Source organism: Trichoderma breve, chromosome 6 (assembly GCF_028502605.1).
Source record: "Trichoderma breve strain T069 chromosome 6, whole genome shotgun sequence".
In the NCBI taxonomy this organism is placed as follows: Eukaryota; Fungi; Ascomycota; class Sordariomycetes; order Hypocreales; family Hypocreaceae; genus Trichoderma; species Trichoderma breve.
In genome coordinates, this window is record NC_079237.1 from 1,802,827 (window position 1) to 1,821,657 (window position 18,831).

The 18,831-nt window shown below is 50.8% G+C and overlaps 7 protein-coding genes across 7 annotated transcripts; 3 read left to right on the top strand and 4 right to left on the bottom strand.

Annotated features, from left to right (window-relative positions):
• Positions 1–1,525: 1,525 nt before the first annotated feature.
• T069G_09493 (peptidase family m41 domain-containing protein) lies at positions 1,526–4,282 on the bottom strand (the record flags this gene model as incomplete). The annotated part of the gene is made up of 2 exons (XM_056176703.1): positions 1,526–2,313; positions 2,377–4,282. 2 exons carry the CDS (start codon positions 4,280–4,282, stop codon positions 1,526–1,528), a joined length of 2,694 nt encoding a protein of 897 aa, XP_056025181.1.
• Positions 4,283–4,790: 508 nt separating this feature from the next.
• T069G_09494 (methyltransferase small domain-containing protein) lies at positions 4,791–5,843 on the bottom strand (the record flags this gene model as incomplete). Its single annotated transcript, XM_056176704.1, has 1 exon — positions 4,791–5,843. One exon carries the CDS (start codon positions 5,841–5,843, stop codon positions 4,791–4,793), a length of 1,053 nt encoding a protein of 350 aa, XP_056025182.1.
• A 633-nt stretch (positions 5,844–6,476) lies between these two features.
• T069G_09495 (RNA polymerase rpb3/Rpb11 dimerization domain-containing protein) lies at positions 6,477–7,528 on the top strand (the record flags this gene model as incomplete). Its single annotated transcript, XM_056176705.1, has 4 exons — positions 6,477–6,493; positions 7,056–7,114; positions 7,169–7,279; positions 7,335–7,528. The coding sequence occupies 4 exons, from the start codon at positions 6,477–6,479 to the stop codon at positions 7,526–7,528; spliced, it is 381 nt and encodes a 126-aa protein (XP_056025183.1).
• A 320-nt stretch (positions 7,529–7,848) lies between these two features.
• Positions 7,849–8,409, bottom strand: T069G_09496 (LSM domain-containing protein; the record flags this gene model as incomplete). Its single annotated transcript, XM_056176706.1, has 6 exons — positions 7,849–7,890; positions 7,950–8,013; positions 8,075–8,102; positions 8,158–8,196; positions 8,254–8,310; positions 8,385–8,409. The coding sequence occupies 6 exons, from the start codon at positions 8,407–8,409 to the stop codon at positions 7,849–7,851; spliced, it is 255 nt and encodes an 84-aa protein (XP_056025184.1).
• Positions 8,410–9,025: 616 nt separating this feature from the next.
• Positions 9,026–10,989, top strand: T069G_09497 (3'-5' exonuclease domain-containing protein; the record flags this gene model as incomplete). Its single annotated transcript, XM_056176707.1, has 3 exons — positions 9,026–9,568; positions 9,713–10,073; positions 10,142–10,989. 3 exons carry the CDS (start codon positions 9,026–9,028, stop codon positions 10,987–10,989), a joined length of 1,752 nt encoding a protein of 583 aa, XP_056025185.1.
• An 85-nt stretch (positions 10,990–11,074) lies between these two features.
• On the bottom strand, positions 11,075–12,575 carry T069G_09498 (WD domain, g-beta repeat domain-containing protein; the record flags this gene model as incomplete). Its single annotated transcript, XM_056176708.1, has 2 exons — positions 11,075–12,402; positions 12,479–12,575. The coding sequence occupies 2 exons, from the start codon at positions 12,573–12,575 to the stop codon at positions 11,075–11,077; spliced, it is 1,425 nt and encodes a 474-aa protein (XP_056025186.1).
• A 1,974-nt stretch (positions 12,576–14,549) lies between these two features.
• On the top strand, positions 14,550–17,020 carry T069G_09499 (glycogen synthase domain-containing protein; the record flags this gene model as incomplete). Its single annotated transcript, XM_056176709.1, has 5 exons — positions 14,550–14,628; positions 14,739–14,836; positions 14,903–15,178; positions 15,280–16,847; positions 16,915–17,020. The coding sequence occupies 5 exons, from the start codon at positions 14,550–14,552 to the stop codon at positions 17,018–17,020; spliced, it is 2,127 nt and encodes a 708-aa protein (XP_056025187.1).
• Between the last annotated feature and the right edge of the window lie 1,811 nt (positions 17,021–18,831).

An 18,831-nucleotide genomic window follows, 5' to 3' on the forward strand; every position in this document is an offset into this window, starting at 1 on the left:
TCATCTACATAGATAAACTGATTGCATACTGATCCAACTCAACCGCTGCATCATGTACATCTTTGGTCTGAACTGATATTAGAGTTTCGAGACAGACGTTGTGATTCTAGCTGTACCTTGGTAATAAGCGGCCTTGACGCAGCCAGCCTCTCTATATCACAAGCATCAACAAACTATATTACTTCACCCTCACCGTAAAATACCAACCAACCCAAAAAAGCAAAACCCAAATCCGAATTGATACCTCATGTAGCAGGTCATCTCTACCAATTACCCCATAGCAATTTCATTTCTTTCCCAAGCCTCACTGTGGAACTTTCTCAACTACTAGCATCAACCGTCAGCGCCAAACGGCTCACAAGCAAACAATCGGGATGATGTTTTAATTACAGACAAGAACTTTTACCACCAACCAGCAAACAAGACGCCTCACACAACATGCTCATGTACTCGCTGCACGGAACTTTTACTCTGCTGTGTAACCAAAGTTATAAAAACCAGACAAAGTATGTAAAGGTACTACAAGCACGGGGTATGCTAACCTTGCGGCTCTTGGCAGAATCCCCTGCAAAAAAAAAAAAATCCACCAGTTCGCCTAACCCCAAGCACATGGGCAACGATAGGTAAAAAATCCAATCATCCCACAAACATCCCTTTTCCCCCCCATCATCCCAGATGCAAAATAATCTACATTCGGAGCTTTGCATTTAAAGCATCGCCACTTTGGGGCTCCATAACGCCTGTCTTTGTGTTACCCATCGCCCGTTTTAGCGTCGCCAAAGGTAGGAACTTTCCCGGCCAATCATATTTCGCTTCACCCTCCGGGGATGTCGTCCCTTGCGTTGCCAAAACTTCAGGACAATTAATTACATTGGGAACGACAAGCCAATGAATGTGATGTTCGCCTTATCGTGCGTCTGCTTGGTGATGGAAGAGGCCGGAGGTGGTGTAACTTGTAAATCAATAGGCTATCCGTTGGAATGTCACCTCTCCATTTGCGAGTGTTTCAATGGCATACTCACGGCTTATACCTGATATTCATCATCATCATCAAATTCCCTTCTTCATTTTGAGCCGGATGGCGCTCTTTCTACTTGATTTCCTGATCCTACCAATACGTCTACAGTTCTAAATCCAGATACGAGTACACAGTAATGTTCAATAAGCCCCTGCCACCCTTTTCCTTACCCGCTAGTTTCCCCCATATGATGATAAATAAGTACATGCAGAGGAGATTTTAGCATCCCCCTTGCTCATGGTAGAGTTGAGACTCGTAAAAAATAAACACAGGCTGCCATCGTGGGCCACAGGTTAGCGGATGTTGATTCCCGCTCCGTTGGCGAAGATGTAGCAGCCAATCCGGGCTTGTCAAGAAGTTCCCGGCAGTTCCCCCATACTTGGCTTCATGAGGTACAACATTTCCCCCTTGATTATTTCCCTTTAGACTTTTCTCCCCCTTTATTCATTGCAGCTGTACATGTCCCCTCAAGGTCCGTCATCTTACATAATATCAACAGCACCTCTTTCACTCGTCTGACAGCTTCCGGAAGGCGGGCGCGGGCGCAGGCGGCTCTTCCTTCGGTGTGTCGGTCTCGGTCGGGAAAGGTGGCGGGGAGCTGGCCTCTTTGCCTCCGAAGAACTTCTCAAAGTCCTCGTTATCATCGAATGGTCGCTTGCCAAGGATTCGCACCATGTCGTCGCGAGACAGCACCTCCTTTTTCAGCAGCTCTTCCGCAATCAGGCCGACTTCCGTCTTCTTCTCCACCAAAAGGTTTCGGCACCGAGTGTAAGCTTCCTCTACTATCCGGTGCACCTCCTGGTCGATTTGTTGGGCCGTGGCCTCGGCAAATGGCTTCACCATGCGGTTCGGATCGTTGTCAAAGTGGACGGGTCCCACCTTGTCCGACATGCCCCATTGGGTTACCATGCTGCGTGCCATTTGCGAGACCTTCTTGAAGTCATCGCTAGCACCGGTCGTTACTGTGGGGAAGTGTAGTTCTTCAGACACACGACCTCCCATGGTCATGGCCATTCGGTCCATCAGTTGGTTAGTGTTCATCAGGTAAGCGTCCTGAGGAAGGTATTGCGCATAACCCAGGGCACCCTGGCCACGGGGGATAATGGAGACCTTCAGGAGAGGATCCGCATATCTCAGGAACCAACCACAGATGGCATGTCCAGCCTCGTGGTAGGCCACTGTCTTCTTCTCCTCTGGCCTGAGCACTAGGGACTTGCGTTCCAAGCCTCCGATGACCCTCTCAATGGCTCGCTCGAAATGGATCATCTTGACGTCGTCTGCGTTCTCTCTCGCGGCTGTTTCTACCGTTAGTACTGCATCTCAAAAACAGGCATTATGCTACGGCTTTAGGGGCTTACCAATCAGAGCTGCTTCATTCACGACATTGGAGATGTCTGCTCCGGAGAAGCCAGGGGTCAAGGTGGCAAGTCGACCAATGAGATATTCGTGGTCTTCCTTGGTAACAATCTTCTTAAGATAAACCTGGAAGATCTCTTGTCGTCCCTTCATGGTAGGTCGGTCGATGTAGATGTGCCTATCGAAGCGGCCAGGTCGCATCAGTGCCTTGTCTAGTATATCGGCACGATTGGTACCGGCCAAGACGACGACCTGCTCTCTCGTGTTGAATCCGTCCATTTCCGTAAGAATCTGGTTAAGTGTAGCCTCACGCTCGTCGTTGCCGCCGAATCCACGGCCGCTCTCCTGTCGAGCACGACCAATAGCGTCGATTTCGTCAATGAAGATAATGCAAGGTGCATTCTTTCGACCCTCAGCGAACAAGTCTCTCACACGAGAAGGACCCACACCAACAAACATCTCCACGAACTCAGATCCGCTCACGCTGAAGAATGGCACGCCAGACTCTCCAGCGGTAGCCTTGGCGAGAAGAGTCTTTCCTGTTCCTGGTGGGCCGGCGAGAATGGCACCTCGAGGAATCTTGGCACCCAGCTTCTCAAACTTCTCAGGTTGTTTCAAGAAGCTGACAAACTCCATAATCTCAGTCTTAGCTTCCTCCAGACCAGCAACATCGCTGAACTTGACCTTAACAGCACTCTCAGCGTTGAATTTTTTGGCCTTGCTCTTTCCAAAGTTGAACATGCCTCCAGCACCTCCTGCTCGTCCACCCATAGATCTCTGTGTCCACAAGATCAAGCCGATGAAAAGAAGGGTCGGTCCGAATGCCAGGACCAAGTTGCCAACGGTGCTACCACCAGCCTCATAGCTGACAGGTATCCTCTCAGATGGCGGAATACCCAGTTGGTCCTGGGCTTCCTCCAGCTTCTTCTCAAACGACTCAACGGATCCAATTGAGAAGATGTAAGTTCTTTTAGCTCCAGATCCATCAGTCGTTCCCTGGACAGCATCGGGATGCAGTTCCACACGCACTTGAGATCCATTGACTACTACCAGTTTCTGTACAAGACCCTTGTCCAAAAAGGCCTTGCGCAGCTCCTGCCAGGTAATTTCTTTCTCGGAGAAGGGTCTGCTGAACGATTCGATAGCCCAAAGTGTAACACCAAGAACAAGACCAGTCTGGAGGGCATCCATCCACGCGTTTCTTTCAGGCTTGGGTGATTTGGGGTCAGATCCTTGCTGATTTGAGTGTGATTCGCCGGACGCCTTGTGGGATCGGTTGGCGTCTGCTCCCCTCTCTCCATCCTTATGGTCGCTCATCTCAGGGTTGTTCTGATCAAACATGCCTCGCTTTCCTTGCTGCTGTTGTTCAATTTCCCATTCTGCCACCCGTTCGGCCATGATGAAGACGCATCGCATCAGCCGTCCCTTGTCCATTATCGACAAGTTGCCAGGTCCCTGGCGCATCTTGTGTAATAGCTCGCGTATTTCGGCCGGTGCACCGGTATGCTGAAGCCCCACCAGGATGTCCTTCAACGTCTGTCTTTGGCCTTCGGGAAGCATCTCCTGGAATGCCTGCAGCTGAGTTATCTCCTCTTTGGACAGGCGAATCCAACCCTCTGGCAGAGGCGGCAGAGGAATCTTTGGTGATTCTGAACCGCCTTCTGACTCTGGCTTTGCGCCCGCATCATTGTGGTTGATCGGCTTCTCTGGACCGGGGTTTTTGTTCTCATCGGGATGCGGGGGCTTGGAGGAGTAGTATCGCGGGAGAACGCCGTAGGGTGTCGGCAATGCTCGGAGAGAGACTGCGCTGGAGCCGGCGACGAGTCTCTGTGTTCTCTGTAAGCTCACGCTGTTTGAGAATCTCGCCAGCCGCGCGAGCTGGCTCGACTGACGAAGATATCTTGACATGGTGGAGGGCGGCGGGTTGTGGTTTGCGGCGGATCCGCCGGTCCTGGGTCAATGACGAGGGAGAAGTGCAAGTATATCGCACTCGCTGCGCAGGATTGCGCTTGATGGCTCCGGGTTTCGCTTTGTCAGGAAATCGACATGCGCTGTGAGAAAAATGCAATGCTCCAACGCCACTGCGGACTTGTTCTAGATGACACCACGAGATTGAAGCCTGCCGGCGGGCGGTCCACATTAACCCCGAAAATTGTACGGAGTCACGTGCGGAGTTCGGAGCGATGCAGGGTAGCCTCGGAGGATCGGGGTTCCGCCTGGGAGAAACTCCGTCCTCTACTTCTTCCAGATTCTATGGAGTGATATGATCTCTAAAACTAATATTATAATAATAATTACATATCCTCATTATGATGGTCCAGTTCCCTTTCACGATTTTAATATTTACATAGGGGTATAAGTGTCATAATCGGCAAGTATCAGACGAAGTTAAACGAGAGAGGGCGCGGTATGAAGCTCAGACATCCAGTTTGATGAAGATGGATCGTATGTTGCCACTACCTTTGGTTGAAACAAGCCGACTGCTTCCGTCATCCATTGTTATTTCCAGTGGAGATTCTTCATCGTGACCTGATGCTAAATCGGGCCAATCTCGCCAGACTTCTATACGTGAATTGGTAGCAAGCTTGTGTTGGGAAAATCGCGATATAACCCGAAGTGCCTGCATCTCATCACCAACCTCTAAAAGTATCACCTTTGGCTTGAGGTTGTTTGCGATGCTCAGCAGTCGGGAATAAAAGACGTCTTCGTGATTCCAATTTTCAGGAATTGGAATGTCATTCCCTGGGATTAAAGCCAGAGACGGCTCGTATTTGCGAACGGAGTGTCCAATTTGGCCACCTCCATGACTCCACACTCGCCGGGAAATGTACGGTGGATTGGATACCATCACATCCCAAGTTCGTCCTTGAAGCTTCTCTATGACTTCGTCCTGAAAAATGTCTTGTTGTAAAATGTTGAGGGTACGATTTGGCCGAGGGTGTGGAAGATGACCAAGCTTAACATTATGACCAATGTTGTCTCTAGACAGGCTAACAGCTTGATCAGAGATGTCCACTCCAACGACTTCCAAGTGCTCAAACTTCCGATAGAGTAAAGAGTAAAGAAGTAAAGGTATACATCCCGTTCCTGTGCAAAAATCGACAACACCGAGGCGTTGGCCGTGCTCGCCAGTCTTTAAGCTCCCAGCTTTGATCAAATCAGCCAGGTGGTAAGTATACGCCTCGGTCTCAGGTCTAGGTATCAAGACGCCAGGACGGCATTTGACATCCAGGAGCCCAAACGGTTGAGATCCCAAGATGTATTGCAAAGGATAGCCATGGCCTCTTTTTCTGCATAACCTAGAGAGCAAGTTTTCTTTGCTGGCGCTTGCAGTGCTGTTGACATGCTCTTTAAGCCATCGGAATTCATTCATGGCCGACTGGAGGTCTCTGCATGCCGGGAGCAGTGCAGCAATGTTGGCTGAGCGACGGCTGGCCTTGCGGAAGAGCCATGGCGGGATTCGTGACATTGGCCTTGTTATTGCTGAAGGGAAAAAGGCACCATGATACAAGTGCAGACAGTTTGTGGCTAGCCTAAGCTCTGCCAAAACGGTCTACCGAATGCTACTAAAACGGCAGTTAAAAATCGTATTTACACAACGCATGCGATGTGAATGAAGATTCGAATAAAAATATGAATTATTAATGTTTCGTATTATGGCAACTCTTTCCCAATTATCTAATTTTATTCAAGAGGAAGTAGAGCTGGGTGGTATAGACGATGCCACTTAAAACTCGCTGCTTTTTTTTAGCGCTTCTAGTGGACTAAGCCATAGCCGATCTTTAGCCGGTCTGCTCAGCTCTCATACTCGCCGCTCATCCTGTAGTATCAATCTCAATCTATCCGATATTCATACCACTTTTTGGAACCGATGTCGACAGACCCCTTTTGAATTACTTTTGCCCGAATTTTTCTTGGATTATCAGAGAATATTTGTTCCCAGCGGCTTGACATTAATCTGCTCTCGTCTTATATCGCCATCTATTTCCGCAACCAGCTCAACGGTATCCCCCTGGTCGTGCAGCTTGCCACGAGATTTCATTCAACGCGTCTCCGATTAATCTATCAAGTCTTCGCATCCAAATAACGCTATTCTCTCAAGATGAACGCACCGGATCGGTAGGTTTACCATTTTCGCCATTGGATTGCCCGTTGATGCCGTTTTCCTTCGATACCCTTCTGGAGTCACCCACGCTGTGGCCAAGGCTCCCCTAAAGCTGGGAATCATCATGCACGAGTACAGATGCCTAAACCCAAGAGCACGGCATAAATCGTTTCCTTCTGGACTGTTATTGAAGCCACGGATGATTTATTCTGTATCATGTTGTGTGCATGCTGCTGCTGCAAGTGCACGCTCAGCATGAATGCCTTTCGCCTGCTGCATTCTCAATCTACACTTGTCATCTACCCAAACCTACGAAGCCACCTTCCTGGCAGCTGTCAATTTGGCAGCTGCCTGTATCCGACCGTTTCCGCCTTTTCACACTTTCATTTTTCTTGTTCAATTTGTTGAATGCCCTTTCGCCCTCACCAGCACCCTGTCACTTCTGCCAGGCACCAGCGAAAATGGCGGGATGCAATACGAAGCATGACAACCTCCAGGACAACCCGTTGCGTTTCCCCAACTCCGAGCCATCTCGATTTCTTTCATTTGGTTAACAGTATGCTGACCCTAAAACAGTTTCGAGCTCTTTTTGCTCGGCGAGGGCGAAAAGAAGATTGAAGAGAAGGTTTATTCTGGTTAGTGACTAATATTACATCTTGGGCTCGAATGAACCTAACGCTTCTTCACAGGCATGTCCAACACCTCCGACTTCATCTTGAAAAAGGAGGACCACACGCTGGGTAATCTGCTCGCCGAGCATTTGAAAGCACACCCAAATGTCTACATGGCCGGATATAAGAGTAGGTTTCCAATTCAGTTGGGGTCAGGGTTAATCATGCTGACCAAGATAAACAGTTGCTCACCCTAATGTTCCTGAGCTCTACATCCGGGTACAGACAGACGGAACCATTTCGCCCCGTGACGTTTTTACGTCAGTATGTGAAAAGCTTATCAACCAGCTCGAGATGTTGTATCAAGAGTTCACTCGCGAGTGGGAGCTAAGACGTATCACCAACACTGGAGACCAAGGGGCCTCCAATGGCCACTGAGAATACCATCAAGTCGTCTCATAGTCAGGCGTTACAGGAACAGGAAATTGGGCTTTGCATTTCGGCTTCATTTGGACCAGGGGAAATGAATTTAAAATTGTGTTATTGTAACAGAGAGCATGCATTCAAAGATAATGCAGACCAGTCTCGATACTGGCTATCCTCCAACAATGGGAAAGTAGAATTCCACTGTTGCCATATCCCAATGAGTAGCAACTCTGTCGTAAGATGCGTGACACACGCGTAATAAGCCGTCAGGGCGTGGTATTGATTGCAGTAAGCCGGCACGTACTTGGACATGCCATTGAGACTTGGGTTTCTCAAGCTGCGGCACCAACTGGGCCTTCTCCTCCGGGAATCAGCTGGGGAAAAGTGTCAGTCCATATGGTGTATCAATAGTGTAGGGAGTTACTGGCTATACCATGCAGATATTGTTGCCGTTGAGCAGAATTTTAGGAAGCTTTGTGTGGTTTCCAGAGTAGTCACTACATGTGAAAACATGGTCAATACAGCCCCAGATCTAGAGCAGATTCGGCAAAGACTCACAATTCCGTCACATCCTCCAACACCATGTCTTGAATACCGTTAGATGAAGTTGCAAGCTCCTGTTGAGAAAGGCGTCTACTTACTGACATAGTCGTCAAAGCCCAGGAGCGTACCGCTGAACTCTGCCCAAAAGTGTTAATTCTGCAGCACAGGCTCGAGGCAAGGCCTGGAGCTCTCACCTTTATCTCCCTTCATGACGACCCATATCCTTGATCCGACACACTTGTCAATGAGTTCTGAAGCGGAGTGTCAGCTGGTTGTTCCAGAGCTCGGGGAACATGGACATGGGGCCCGAAGCCGATGAACTCACCGAGGGGAAGCAGCTGTGACGCCATCTTGGCAAGGGGTTCCGCCTGTTGCGTTTATGACGTGGTAAGAGCAACCTCCGACTGCAGATATATGAAAAATAGATTCGCACAAGCTTATATTTCGACCACCGGGGTACAAGACGGATCCAGCCAGCGCTCTCTCTCTCAGTTGAAGTCGTTCCCAGCAGGTCTGGTGGGCTGGGCAGCGCTAAAACAGAGCACGACAACGCAAAATGCCTGGCCCCCACATTGTCGCGAGGCTGACTAAGGGCATCTCGGCCTCCAACGCCGTTTGTCCCTTGTCCTTCAAACTGCAACTAAGCGCGCTGAGACATGATGGCTGCCTCGGCGGCCAATCACCACGATTCACAGACTCAGCTCCCCGGCTGCGTCAAACCCTCCCTGGAGCCCGTGGTGCGATCCGAATGGCCTGTTCGGAGCATTTGGAGCTGCTGAACGGAGGCCCTGCTCATGTGCCGTCAAACTGCGGAGGTTGCAGTGCAGCTACCTAACGGTACAGGCACTCATACATATGGCGGTTTCTAACTGAGGTATACTTAACGCGCCCTCCTCCACTCCAGGCATGCATTCGTGTCTGTCTGCGCAAGTGCTCGGTTCCTGCAGAGCTTCCTTGGTCAGAGCTATGAGCTACCACCATACGAGCCAGCTCTGGAGCTCCCAGTTCGGCGTGCGCTTTGGAGCACTTGCAAATGTACGCCAGGAATCAACTGCTTCTACGTCTATTCATACTTCTGCCCTAGGCGGTGATGAGATCCGTACCGACGGCCCTGTAATTCCGGCCGAATTCGGCCTATACACGACGGATGTTACTCCAGATCCATTGCTATCAGTTCCACGCTCAAGGAGTCCTCGGCGAGCGCCCATTGCTCTCCCGCCACGCCCAACAGACGCTCAACGACCATCTATCGCTCTTCCAGATCCAAATGTCGCAACCCACTCAAAAGATGCGAGCTCAAAGGATGCGAGCTCAAAAGAGAGCGCCGCGGCTCCTGGCGCTGACAAGAAGAAGATTGTCGTCGAGCCACCGTCGACTTTACTAGAGTTCAGCATCTCCAAGAAAGAGTTTCTTGCTGCCCGCGCTGCCATTCCTGGCACTCCCGAGGCTCACTGGTCATATACCATGTACCATCGAACGGGTGAGAATGGAAAAGTCGATAATGTTAAGGTCCATTATTGTGAAAGTAAGGCTACCACGGAGCGGGTCTGTAACGAGTATTTCTTGAACGAAGATGTCATCGGCCTTGACCTGGAGTGGATGAAGTGGGCAAGGAAGACGGATGGCCCACGGCAAAACGTCTCTCTAATACAGATTGCAAGCCCTAGCCGGATTGCCTTGATCCATGTCGCAGTGTTCACAGAGAAGGAGGACTTTCTAGGGCCGTCATTTCGCAAGATAATGGAGAATCCCAACGTGAGCAAAGTCGGCGTCAACATCATACCGGATTGCACGCGCCTCAAAAACCATCTCGGCGTCACTGTTCGGGGCGTCTTTGAGTTGAGCCATCTCTACAGGGTCGTCAAGTATCTGCCAGAGACGCCTAACCTGGTCCACAAAGGACTGGTATCACTGGCTACCCAAGTTGAAGACCAGTTGCTGCTGCCTTTGTACAAGGGAGATCTAGTCCGAACCGGGAATTGGATGAGACGGCTCAGCTCGCAACAAATCAACTGTAAGACAAACCCCAATGTGTCACTTGGCCAAATATGCTTCTGAGTTCACATGGCTAATCAGCTGCAGATGCTGCGTCGGATGCGTATGCCGGCCTTCAGCTCTACTACGTGCTTGAGGAGAAACGAAAGGCCCTCGTCCCTTGCCCTCCTAGACCGCATCATGCGGAACTGCGGTTACCTATTCCACTTCCTGATCCCCCAGCTCCTCCAGCTGTTGAGAAAACAGAGGGTGATGCTGCTGCCGCGGACCCGACAACAGCCACTTCTGCAGATACAACGGCTTCCACATATAAACGCAGAACCTACAAGCCTAAAGATCCTAAATTAGAAGACTCTAAACCTCAAGATCCTAAACTAGAAGATCCCAATCCTGAAGACTCCAAATCTAAAAGGCAATTACCAAAAACCTTTTCGCCAAAACTTCCAGCCTCGGAAGCTGCAGCATCGGGTGATTCGGCTCCAAAGCCCCCCAGGGCTAAAAGACAACGCCCGCCAAAAGCCCCCGACACAAGAGACCCACGGGTCATTGCAGCCGAAGCAGAGATGAAGGCGTACAACGATGCGTACACTGCCGCCAACTCGACCTGGCCGGTCACCACCCCGGTCCGTATCAGGGCGTACTACATCTGGTATCGGAACGAGGACCTTTGCCCTGCCGATATCGCGGCGCTCTTGCGAGACCCGCCGCTGCTGACCAGCACTGTTGCGGCGTATATCGTGGATGCGATACAGACGGAGAAGTTTCCTTATCCTTTGGGCAGGTTGCACAAAGAGGTGGTGTGCCATATAGACCTCGAAAAGCCGTACATGTATAAGTACAAGTCGTTTTGCGAGGAGTGTTCAAAGGCAGTCAAGCTGAACGGAGATGACGAGGAAACGAAGCAAACGGAAGTGAAATCAGACGAGCAGAAATAGCAAACGATAGACATAGCGTGTAATTAATTACTAGTATAGCCTTGGTATATTCAATTTTAAGACAAATTCTGAAGGAAAATAGCATCTATGAAGCCAGCAGCCCGTTACCCCGATTGATCTGAACCTTTTTGTCCTCTCCTCCACTTACAATTCCCCACGTCTTGTCCCATGCCACGCTCAGCACCTTGGCGCCGTCTCCGGCAGGCGGCAGCTTCTTGCCCTTCAGCCACTCTCTTCCAATGGTGTAGACCGGCTCGCTAACGCTGCCGCCGCCCTCTTCAGATGATGCGAGCCGGACGCTACGCAGATCCCACACACGGCACGTGCTGTCGTGCGAGCCGGAAACCAGCGAGTAGTCGTTCTCCGGGGAGGCAGCCACCGAAACAACCATGTTGACGTGACCTCGGAGGGTCATGGCGGCGGTCGCGGCAGCAGACTCTCTGGGGTCCAGCAGGGTAATGTGTCGTGCCGAAGAACCAGCGGCTACCAGCGACGCACCAGGCAGTGCCGTCGCGCAGAGAATGGGGTGCATGGTGGTGAGGCGAGACACCTCCCGCTGTGTTGTGAGATCAATCGTCTTGACTGTGTGGTCCAAGGACGCGGAGTAGGCGACGGTCGAGTCCTTGGGATGGAAGATCGCGGCAGTGACTGCCTCCTCGTGCAAGGGGATCATTGCCAGGGGTCCGCGCTGGGCGGTAGAGCCGGCGTTGGACAGCTTGGCTCGCTTGGTGTTGTGAGCTGAGGGAAGGGATTCGGGGTCAGCCTGAGGCGCTGTTCTTTTGGAGGCGGACCACAAGCCGACGCGACCATCTGAGGAGGCTGTCAGGATGCGCCGGGTGGAACCGTTGACATCAATGCTGTTAATATTCTTTCCGTGACCCCAGAGCTCCATGTTGGGCTTGAGAGTTCCGGAGAAGCCATCATCCGCTTCCTTGTAATCCCAGACAACGACTTTTCTATCCAAGCCAGCTGACGCCAGCTGAGTCGGTGACAGCCATCGCACCGCGTTGATGCGCTGAGTGTGTCCTTCGCCTTTGCCACCAGCAGAGACGGCAATTGCAGTTCCTGAGGGGTTCCAGATCCTCACAAGCCCATCGTAAGAGGCACTGGCAACCCGCTCATTCACAGCAGCATCCCCAGCCAGCAGACCAGCGGGAGAAGTTGATGAAAGAACGTCAACACCGCTAACCCAGTCGTCATGCTCAAAGCTGGCTTCGTAAACTGGGGGGAGAAGACTGCGGACGTATTGCAGGGTCAATGTTGTTTCCTGAGACAGGCCATTTGACTTGAGGTATTCTTCAATGCTCGTTTTCAGAAACGTGCCGTTGGCGAGGAAATCGAGAGGGACTGGCGATGAAGTATCCAGCATCGACTCGGAGTTTAAGATGCGAGAGAGGCCATAGCGCTTGATATCTAGGGTATGTTAATAAGACTCGTCCTCATATCTATGTATAAAAACTGTGGATAACAATCTGGCAAAGGAACTGACCTGCTGGTACGAGCAGTTGCCTCTTGGACTCTGGGAGGACGAGATCTTCCTCGTTGGTGGTGAAGACGACCTTCACCTGGGCAGATGAGGCGTCCATTGTGGTAAAAAGAAGAATTACTTTATATGATGAAAAGATTGGCGAACTAATAATTTGGATGCCCTTGTTATTTCAGCTGATAAGGAACCGTGTTCGTCGAATCGTCACTCTGATGAGAGTTGCTGGTAACGGCTGATGCACATGTAGGCTAGAGAAATCTCAAAAAATTTTGGAAAATGAAGCGCAGCCTTGTCAGTAGTGGATCCACTGCGGGGTGCGCTGTTGAAATCAGTGGCCAATTAGAGTTGAGACAGCGCAAGGCTGAAAGAGCGACCTAATGCACACTAACCTGCATCTAGACCGCCTAATTGATGCTCTAAGATGCCACAGCACATGGAGCAGAGACATACATCCGACTAGTAGTCAGAGAGTAGCTGAGTAGAATCTGTGGACCGTCAAGTTGTGTTAGCCGCTTTGGATTACCTATCCTTGTTCCCTGGGAAACAATCTTGATAAAGAGATCCCCACAAGAGATAGAATAGCCATCCTTGCCATCCCTTGCATACCCAACTAACACCAACAGAGCGTCGTTGATAAGCACCATACGTCATGTCCAGTGTTTCGAGGACAGGTCCAAGGGGCAGACGATGTCTGGGCGTACACAATGATGCGAGTTTTTGTCATTGTAATGCCGTTTGGCGTCACCGCCTTGCAATTGAGTGTTGAATACCACCCAAGCTGCAATGGGATGCGGAGGATATGCAACTCGGGCATGGCTTCTGTCCCATTGGGGACCAGCAACGTGGAATAACTCGTGGCAGAGACCAAGATATCCATGGCAAATGTCCATCCAGATGCAAAACACCAGCCAATCCGCATCTCTCATCACATAACCTCGATCAGCTCCCCCGCAATCCATGGCGTCATCCCCACACTGCTAAGGTAGTGCACGAGGCCAGTTTGGCACCTCACCACCCGCGGTTGGCTTGCGGCGACCCGCTGGATTGGAGAGACGAATGGTTTGTTATGCAGGCACATTGAGGTGTTTGCTTGTGCCAATTGAGAAGGGGGGACGTCAGCGGCTCTGGCTTGTGGGTGATTGACGCTGAGAGGCGCTGCGTAGCGGCCCGGGGAACCATGTAAGCCTGGGGAAGGCAACGGCGAGTTTTGGACGAGGAACCGAAAGAAATAGGTTAAAATAGTTGGAGAAGAGGAAGAAATGAATAAAGATGAGCAGCAGCATAAATAATCCCGTGCAATTAATGCCATGCAGCACAAAGCAGGCCTTAGGTAAGCTTGCGGCCTGATTCCAGACGTCTTCTCCCGATGATGCGCATGCGTCAAAACTGCAGACGCAAATCGCGTACATGAACACACCTGCGCAGTCACTGCTGTTAGTGGTTTGGCCGGCTGGGCTAGCATTGCGCTATCCCCAACCCCAGACCCACCGCCTCGAGAGGTCCCCACTTTCTATGTAGCACCCCTCCAAAGCTTCAGTCCAAGTCCCTCATCAAGTTTCTTCTCCCCCTCTCGGCCTGACTTGTTTCTGCTTTTCCTGTTCATCCCACGGCCTCAGATTCAGCTTCCTCAGTCCTTGGACCCTAACGAGCTCGTTGCCCAGCTTCACGGGCCCAGCCATTGTTTATCTTGCTGCCCGCGCTCACTCACCATTTGCAAATAACAGCGACCCGTCTAAGCTCCAACGCCACCTCAATCAAGAGCTTTACTAGCACTAGGTAAGTCATCACACCACAATATCTCGCACCGAAATTCGGCCTAACTAACCAAAAGTTTTTTTCTTCGCCTCCCTTGATAGCTACAAAGCATTTTCAGTTCGTCTTCTCATCTCCTGATGCTTTTTAAACGTCCGAAAGCTTACAAAAATCAGTCTTTCTAGCTTGTGCAGCCCTTGCGCAGCCCTAATCCCCTACGTCATCTGGATTGTCGGCCCGTGGCACAGGCCTTTTCGCCGGAGCTCTTCCAAAAGGTCAAACAACAACCTCTCGCGACATTTTCACAGTCCAGGACGACAAAATGGCCTCCAACGGAAACCCCGTTCGCGATATCAAGAACCACCTGCTCTTTGAGATTGCTACGGAAGTAGCTCATCGAGGCAAGTTGCATCCTACCCTCTGGCGATTATGTCACCATGGCCTCTGTGCCCGTTCCTGCCCAACCCAATGTCGGCCCAGATCAAGAGCTAACTCATTTATTGCCTCACAGTCGGTGGTATTTACTCGGTCCTCAAATCCAAGGCTCCAGTGACTACGGCTGAATATGGCGATCGATACACCCTTATCGGTCCCCTCAACCACCAATCGGTGCGCCCTCTACCTTGCAAGAATTAATTAATAGCTCAAAATTGGGCACCAACTGACGAGAAACAGGCCGCAGTCGAGGTCGAAGAGATGGAGCCCACCAATAAGGAGCTTGCCGCCACCATGCAGACCATGAAGGATCGCGGAATTGGCATGCTCTACGGCCGATGGCTCATTGAGGGAGCCCCTCGGGTTCTTCTCATTGATACCAAGACGGCTTACAACTTTGTCAATGAGTGGAAGTCGGACCTCTGGTCAGTTGCCAGCATTCCGTCCCCACCTGATGACGAGGAGACCAATGAGGCTGTTGTCTTTGGTTACCTGGTGGCGTGGTTCCTTGGAGAGGTAAGCATCCGTCGTTGCCCTAGTCCCATGAAGTTGACATTAGCTTTCCTTGTCGTTGCTTCTCGGCGTTTGATTGGCTGCCGCTAACATGCAAGTACTAGTTTGTATGCCACGAGAAGGAAAAGGCCGTCATTGCCCACTTCCACGAATGGTTGGCCGGTGTTGCTCTGCCCCTTACCAAGAAGAGGCGCATTGATGTTACGACCATCTTCACCACCCATGCCACTCTCCTGGGACGATACCTCTGTGCCGGCTCGGTTGATTTCTACAACAATCTCCAGTTCTTTGACGTCGATGCCGAGGCGGGAAAGCGCGGCATCTACCACCGGTATTGCATTGAACGAGCTGCCGCTCATTCATGCGACGTCTTCACAACAGTCTCTCACATCACTGCTTTCGAATCAGAGCATCTGCTGAAGCGAAAGCCTGATGGTGTCTTGCCCAACGGTCTCAACGTCACCAAGTTCTCGGCGGTTCACGAGTTCCAAAATCTGCACCAGCAGGCTAAGGAGAAGATTCATGACTTCGTGAGAGGACACTTCTACGGCCACTATGACTTTGAGCCAGAAAACACACTGTACTTCTTCACAGCCGGACGCTACGAATTCCGAAATAAGGGAGTCGACATGTTCATCGAATCTCTTGCACGGCTCAACGGACGACTCAAGGCGGCCAACAGCAAGATGACTGTTGTCGCCTTCATCATCATGCCTGCTCAGACCACATCGTTAACTGTTGAGGCTCTCAAGGGCCAGGCCGTCATCAAGTCCCTGAAAGATACCACAAACATCATTGAGCAGGCCATTGGTCGTCGCATCTTTGAGCGATCCCTCAAGTGGCACGAGGGTGACCCAATGCCCGATGAGAAGGAGCTCATCTCTGGCCAGGACCGTGTTCTCCTGCGCCGGCGTCTCTTTGCCATGAAGCGCCACGGGCTTCCGCCAATTGTGACTCACAACATGCTTAACGACAGCGAAGACCCCGTCTTGAACCAGATTCGCCGGGTGCAGCTGTTCAACCACCCGTCAGACCGTGTCAAGGTTGTGTTCCACCCAGAGTTTTTGAACTCGGCCAACCCCGTCCTGCCCTTGGACTATGACGACTTTGTACGTGGCTGCCACATGGGTGTTTTCCCATCATACTATGAGCCGTGGGGCTACACCCCAGCTGAGTGTACTGTCATGGGCGTGCCGAGCATCACTACCAACCTCTCTGGCTTTGGATGCTACATGGAGGAGCTCATTGAGAACTCTAGCGACTACGGTATCTACATTGTGGATCGGAGAATGAAGGGAGTCGAAGATTCGGTGAACCAACTGTCCAGCTTCATGTTTGACTACTGCGGCAAGAGCCGACGTCAACGTATCAACCAGAGAAACCGTACTGAGCGTCTTAGCGACCTGCTTGACTGGAAGCGCATGGGCATGGAGTACATCAAGGCGCGCCAGCTCGCTCTCCGACGAGCATACCCCAACTCGTTTAACGGTGATGAAGAGGAAGAGGAGATAGAAGATTTCATCCGCGGGCCGGAGCAGAAGATCTCCAGGCCATTCTCCGTTCCCGGCTCGCCTCGCGATCGGACTGGCATGATGACCCCTGGAGACTTTGCCAGCCTGCAGGAGGGACGAGAAGGCCTGAGCACGGAGGATTACGTTGCGTGGAAGCTGCCGTAAGTGTTTCACAGCGGTTACATAATTTGCAGTTATTTCGGCTTTTTGCTAACATGTTGGACCTAGTGAGGAGGAGGATCCCGAAGAGTATCCCTTCTCGTTGACTCTGCGAACGAAGCAACCCAATGATATCAGCCCGGAGACCCAGGCCACGCTCAACGGTACTGACTAAAGGGGGGAAAAGAGAAAGGGAAAAAAGAGCAAAGTTAGGCGTTTATCCCATGAGCAACATGCGTCCAAAGCCAAGCCAGCATTGTATCGGATTGAGGACAATTTTGACAGTGAATCTTTGTGTGTCAAATCTTTGATATGTGTTTTTTTGTTTCTTCCAGCATTTTGGCCGAGGTCCAATGGAAGCAAACAGATTGGGTAAGAGTGAAGCAGAAGAAAAAACCGGAAAAGATGGCGTTTCGACCGAGGGACTCGTCGGCGAGAGTGGATGGATGTCGGCTTCGAGTCAATTGCGGATTTGATCAAAGGTGGACAAAAAATACCTGTACGAATGTCGTATGTTGAATGATGAATACATACTATTTTGGTACTATATTTCTTTTGCTTGTCTGTATTGTGCTTGCCCACGTGCTCTGTTGAAACGCTGTGCTCCACGAAGTTTATATGAAGAGTCAGAAGAGACTCCACGGCATGAACGACACGTGCCCTACTTTGACAGTGCAGACATGACGCGATGGGGTTTGGAGATGAGATGGCGATCTGTTTAGCGCGGCAATGGCCTTGAGGCTGAAGTCTGCGGTGGATCTCCATCTCCAATTACATGAGCGTGTCGTGCGTATGCACTAGTTGTGAAGGAGATTGGACTGTCTCTCAGGACGATACAGTACAGTACAGTATTGTACTGTCCTCTACGGTATATTGATGGGTTTCTCTAACCGAGTTCAGGGCAAGGCAAGGTTACGACATCATCTCCGAGTACCTGGGGAGAGGGTCGATTTGAATTTGACAGGAGATGGCAATCGATTGTGATGATGAGGGTGACGAGCACAGGAATGGCGCCGTCATACGAGGCATGATTGAATGAACGGTCGAATGAGAATCATGCGTTTAGTTGCGTGTGTTTACGAATATTCTACGGAGCAAGGGGGGGTTGTCTAAATTGAATGGAGATGGAGATGGCTCATGGCTATGCCCGCTACGAAGCGAGAGGAAGCGAAAATGGAGTTCGTTTGTCTAGGTAATGCTTCCCCCTGGGGGCTGGGGATGGATGGGGCAAGCAAAGAAGATTTTTCTCTGTTTTTTTTAGACTGGGTGAGAAGAAAGGCGGTGATGGATGCAAGATTCGGTGACCATTAGCGTGAACTGGGTAAGAAGACAAGAGCTGTTCCGTTGCGTTAGAGCAGAGTAAAGTAGAGTACGATAGGTTACTGGCCAAGCAGAAATCGGGGTTAGCAGAGCGGGTTGTGTGCTAAGGCGAGATGGCGCGCCAGGGGACGGCAAGCGATGGAGAGAGGGTTGAAGACTTGTGAAGAAGAGTGGACATGCTAAAGCAAGTTTTTAGCAGGGAGCAGGGGATGAAGACATGGGGGTTCGTGGCAGATACGAGTGGGAAAGTGGGAAAAGAGAGAGAGGCTGAGATGCGGTGAGGCTTCTGTGAGGCTTCTGTGCATACACCGTATTTTTGACACGTGAGGGGATGCTGTGTTGATGTGAGTAGATATTGAAGATAGATTGTGTGATTTTGCTGGTATTATTTAATCATGTTTGGATATTGCGAATGGCATGTCTCAATCTCGGTGGAAATTACACCCCAGACGATCGCATTATCTGGCACTCTTCAACGAAATACACATTGATCAAATATTATGAGTCCAAATGTCCACACGAAGAATTTAAAAACAAACCCCTGACCGACAGCAAGCAAAAAAAGCTCGTGTGGGGCACAAGCTAATTTCGGTAGGTCGCTTCCACTGTACTGTAGCTTTGTGTGTCTCTCGTCTCTCTTTTTTTTTACGTTCGACCTGAGCGATC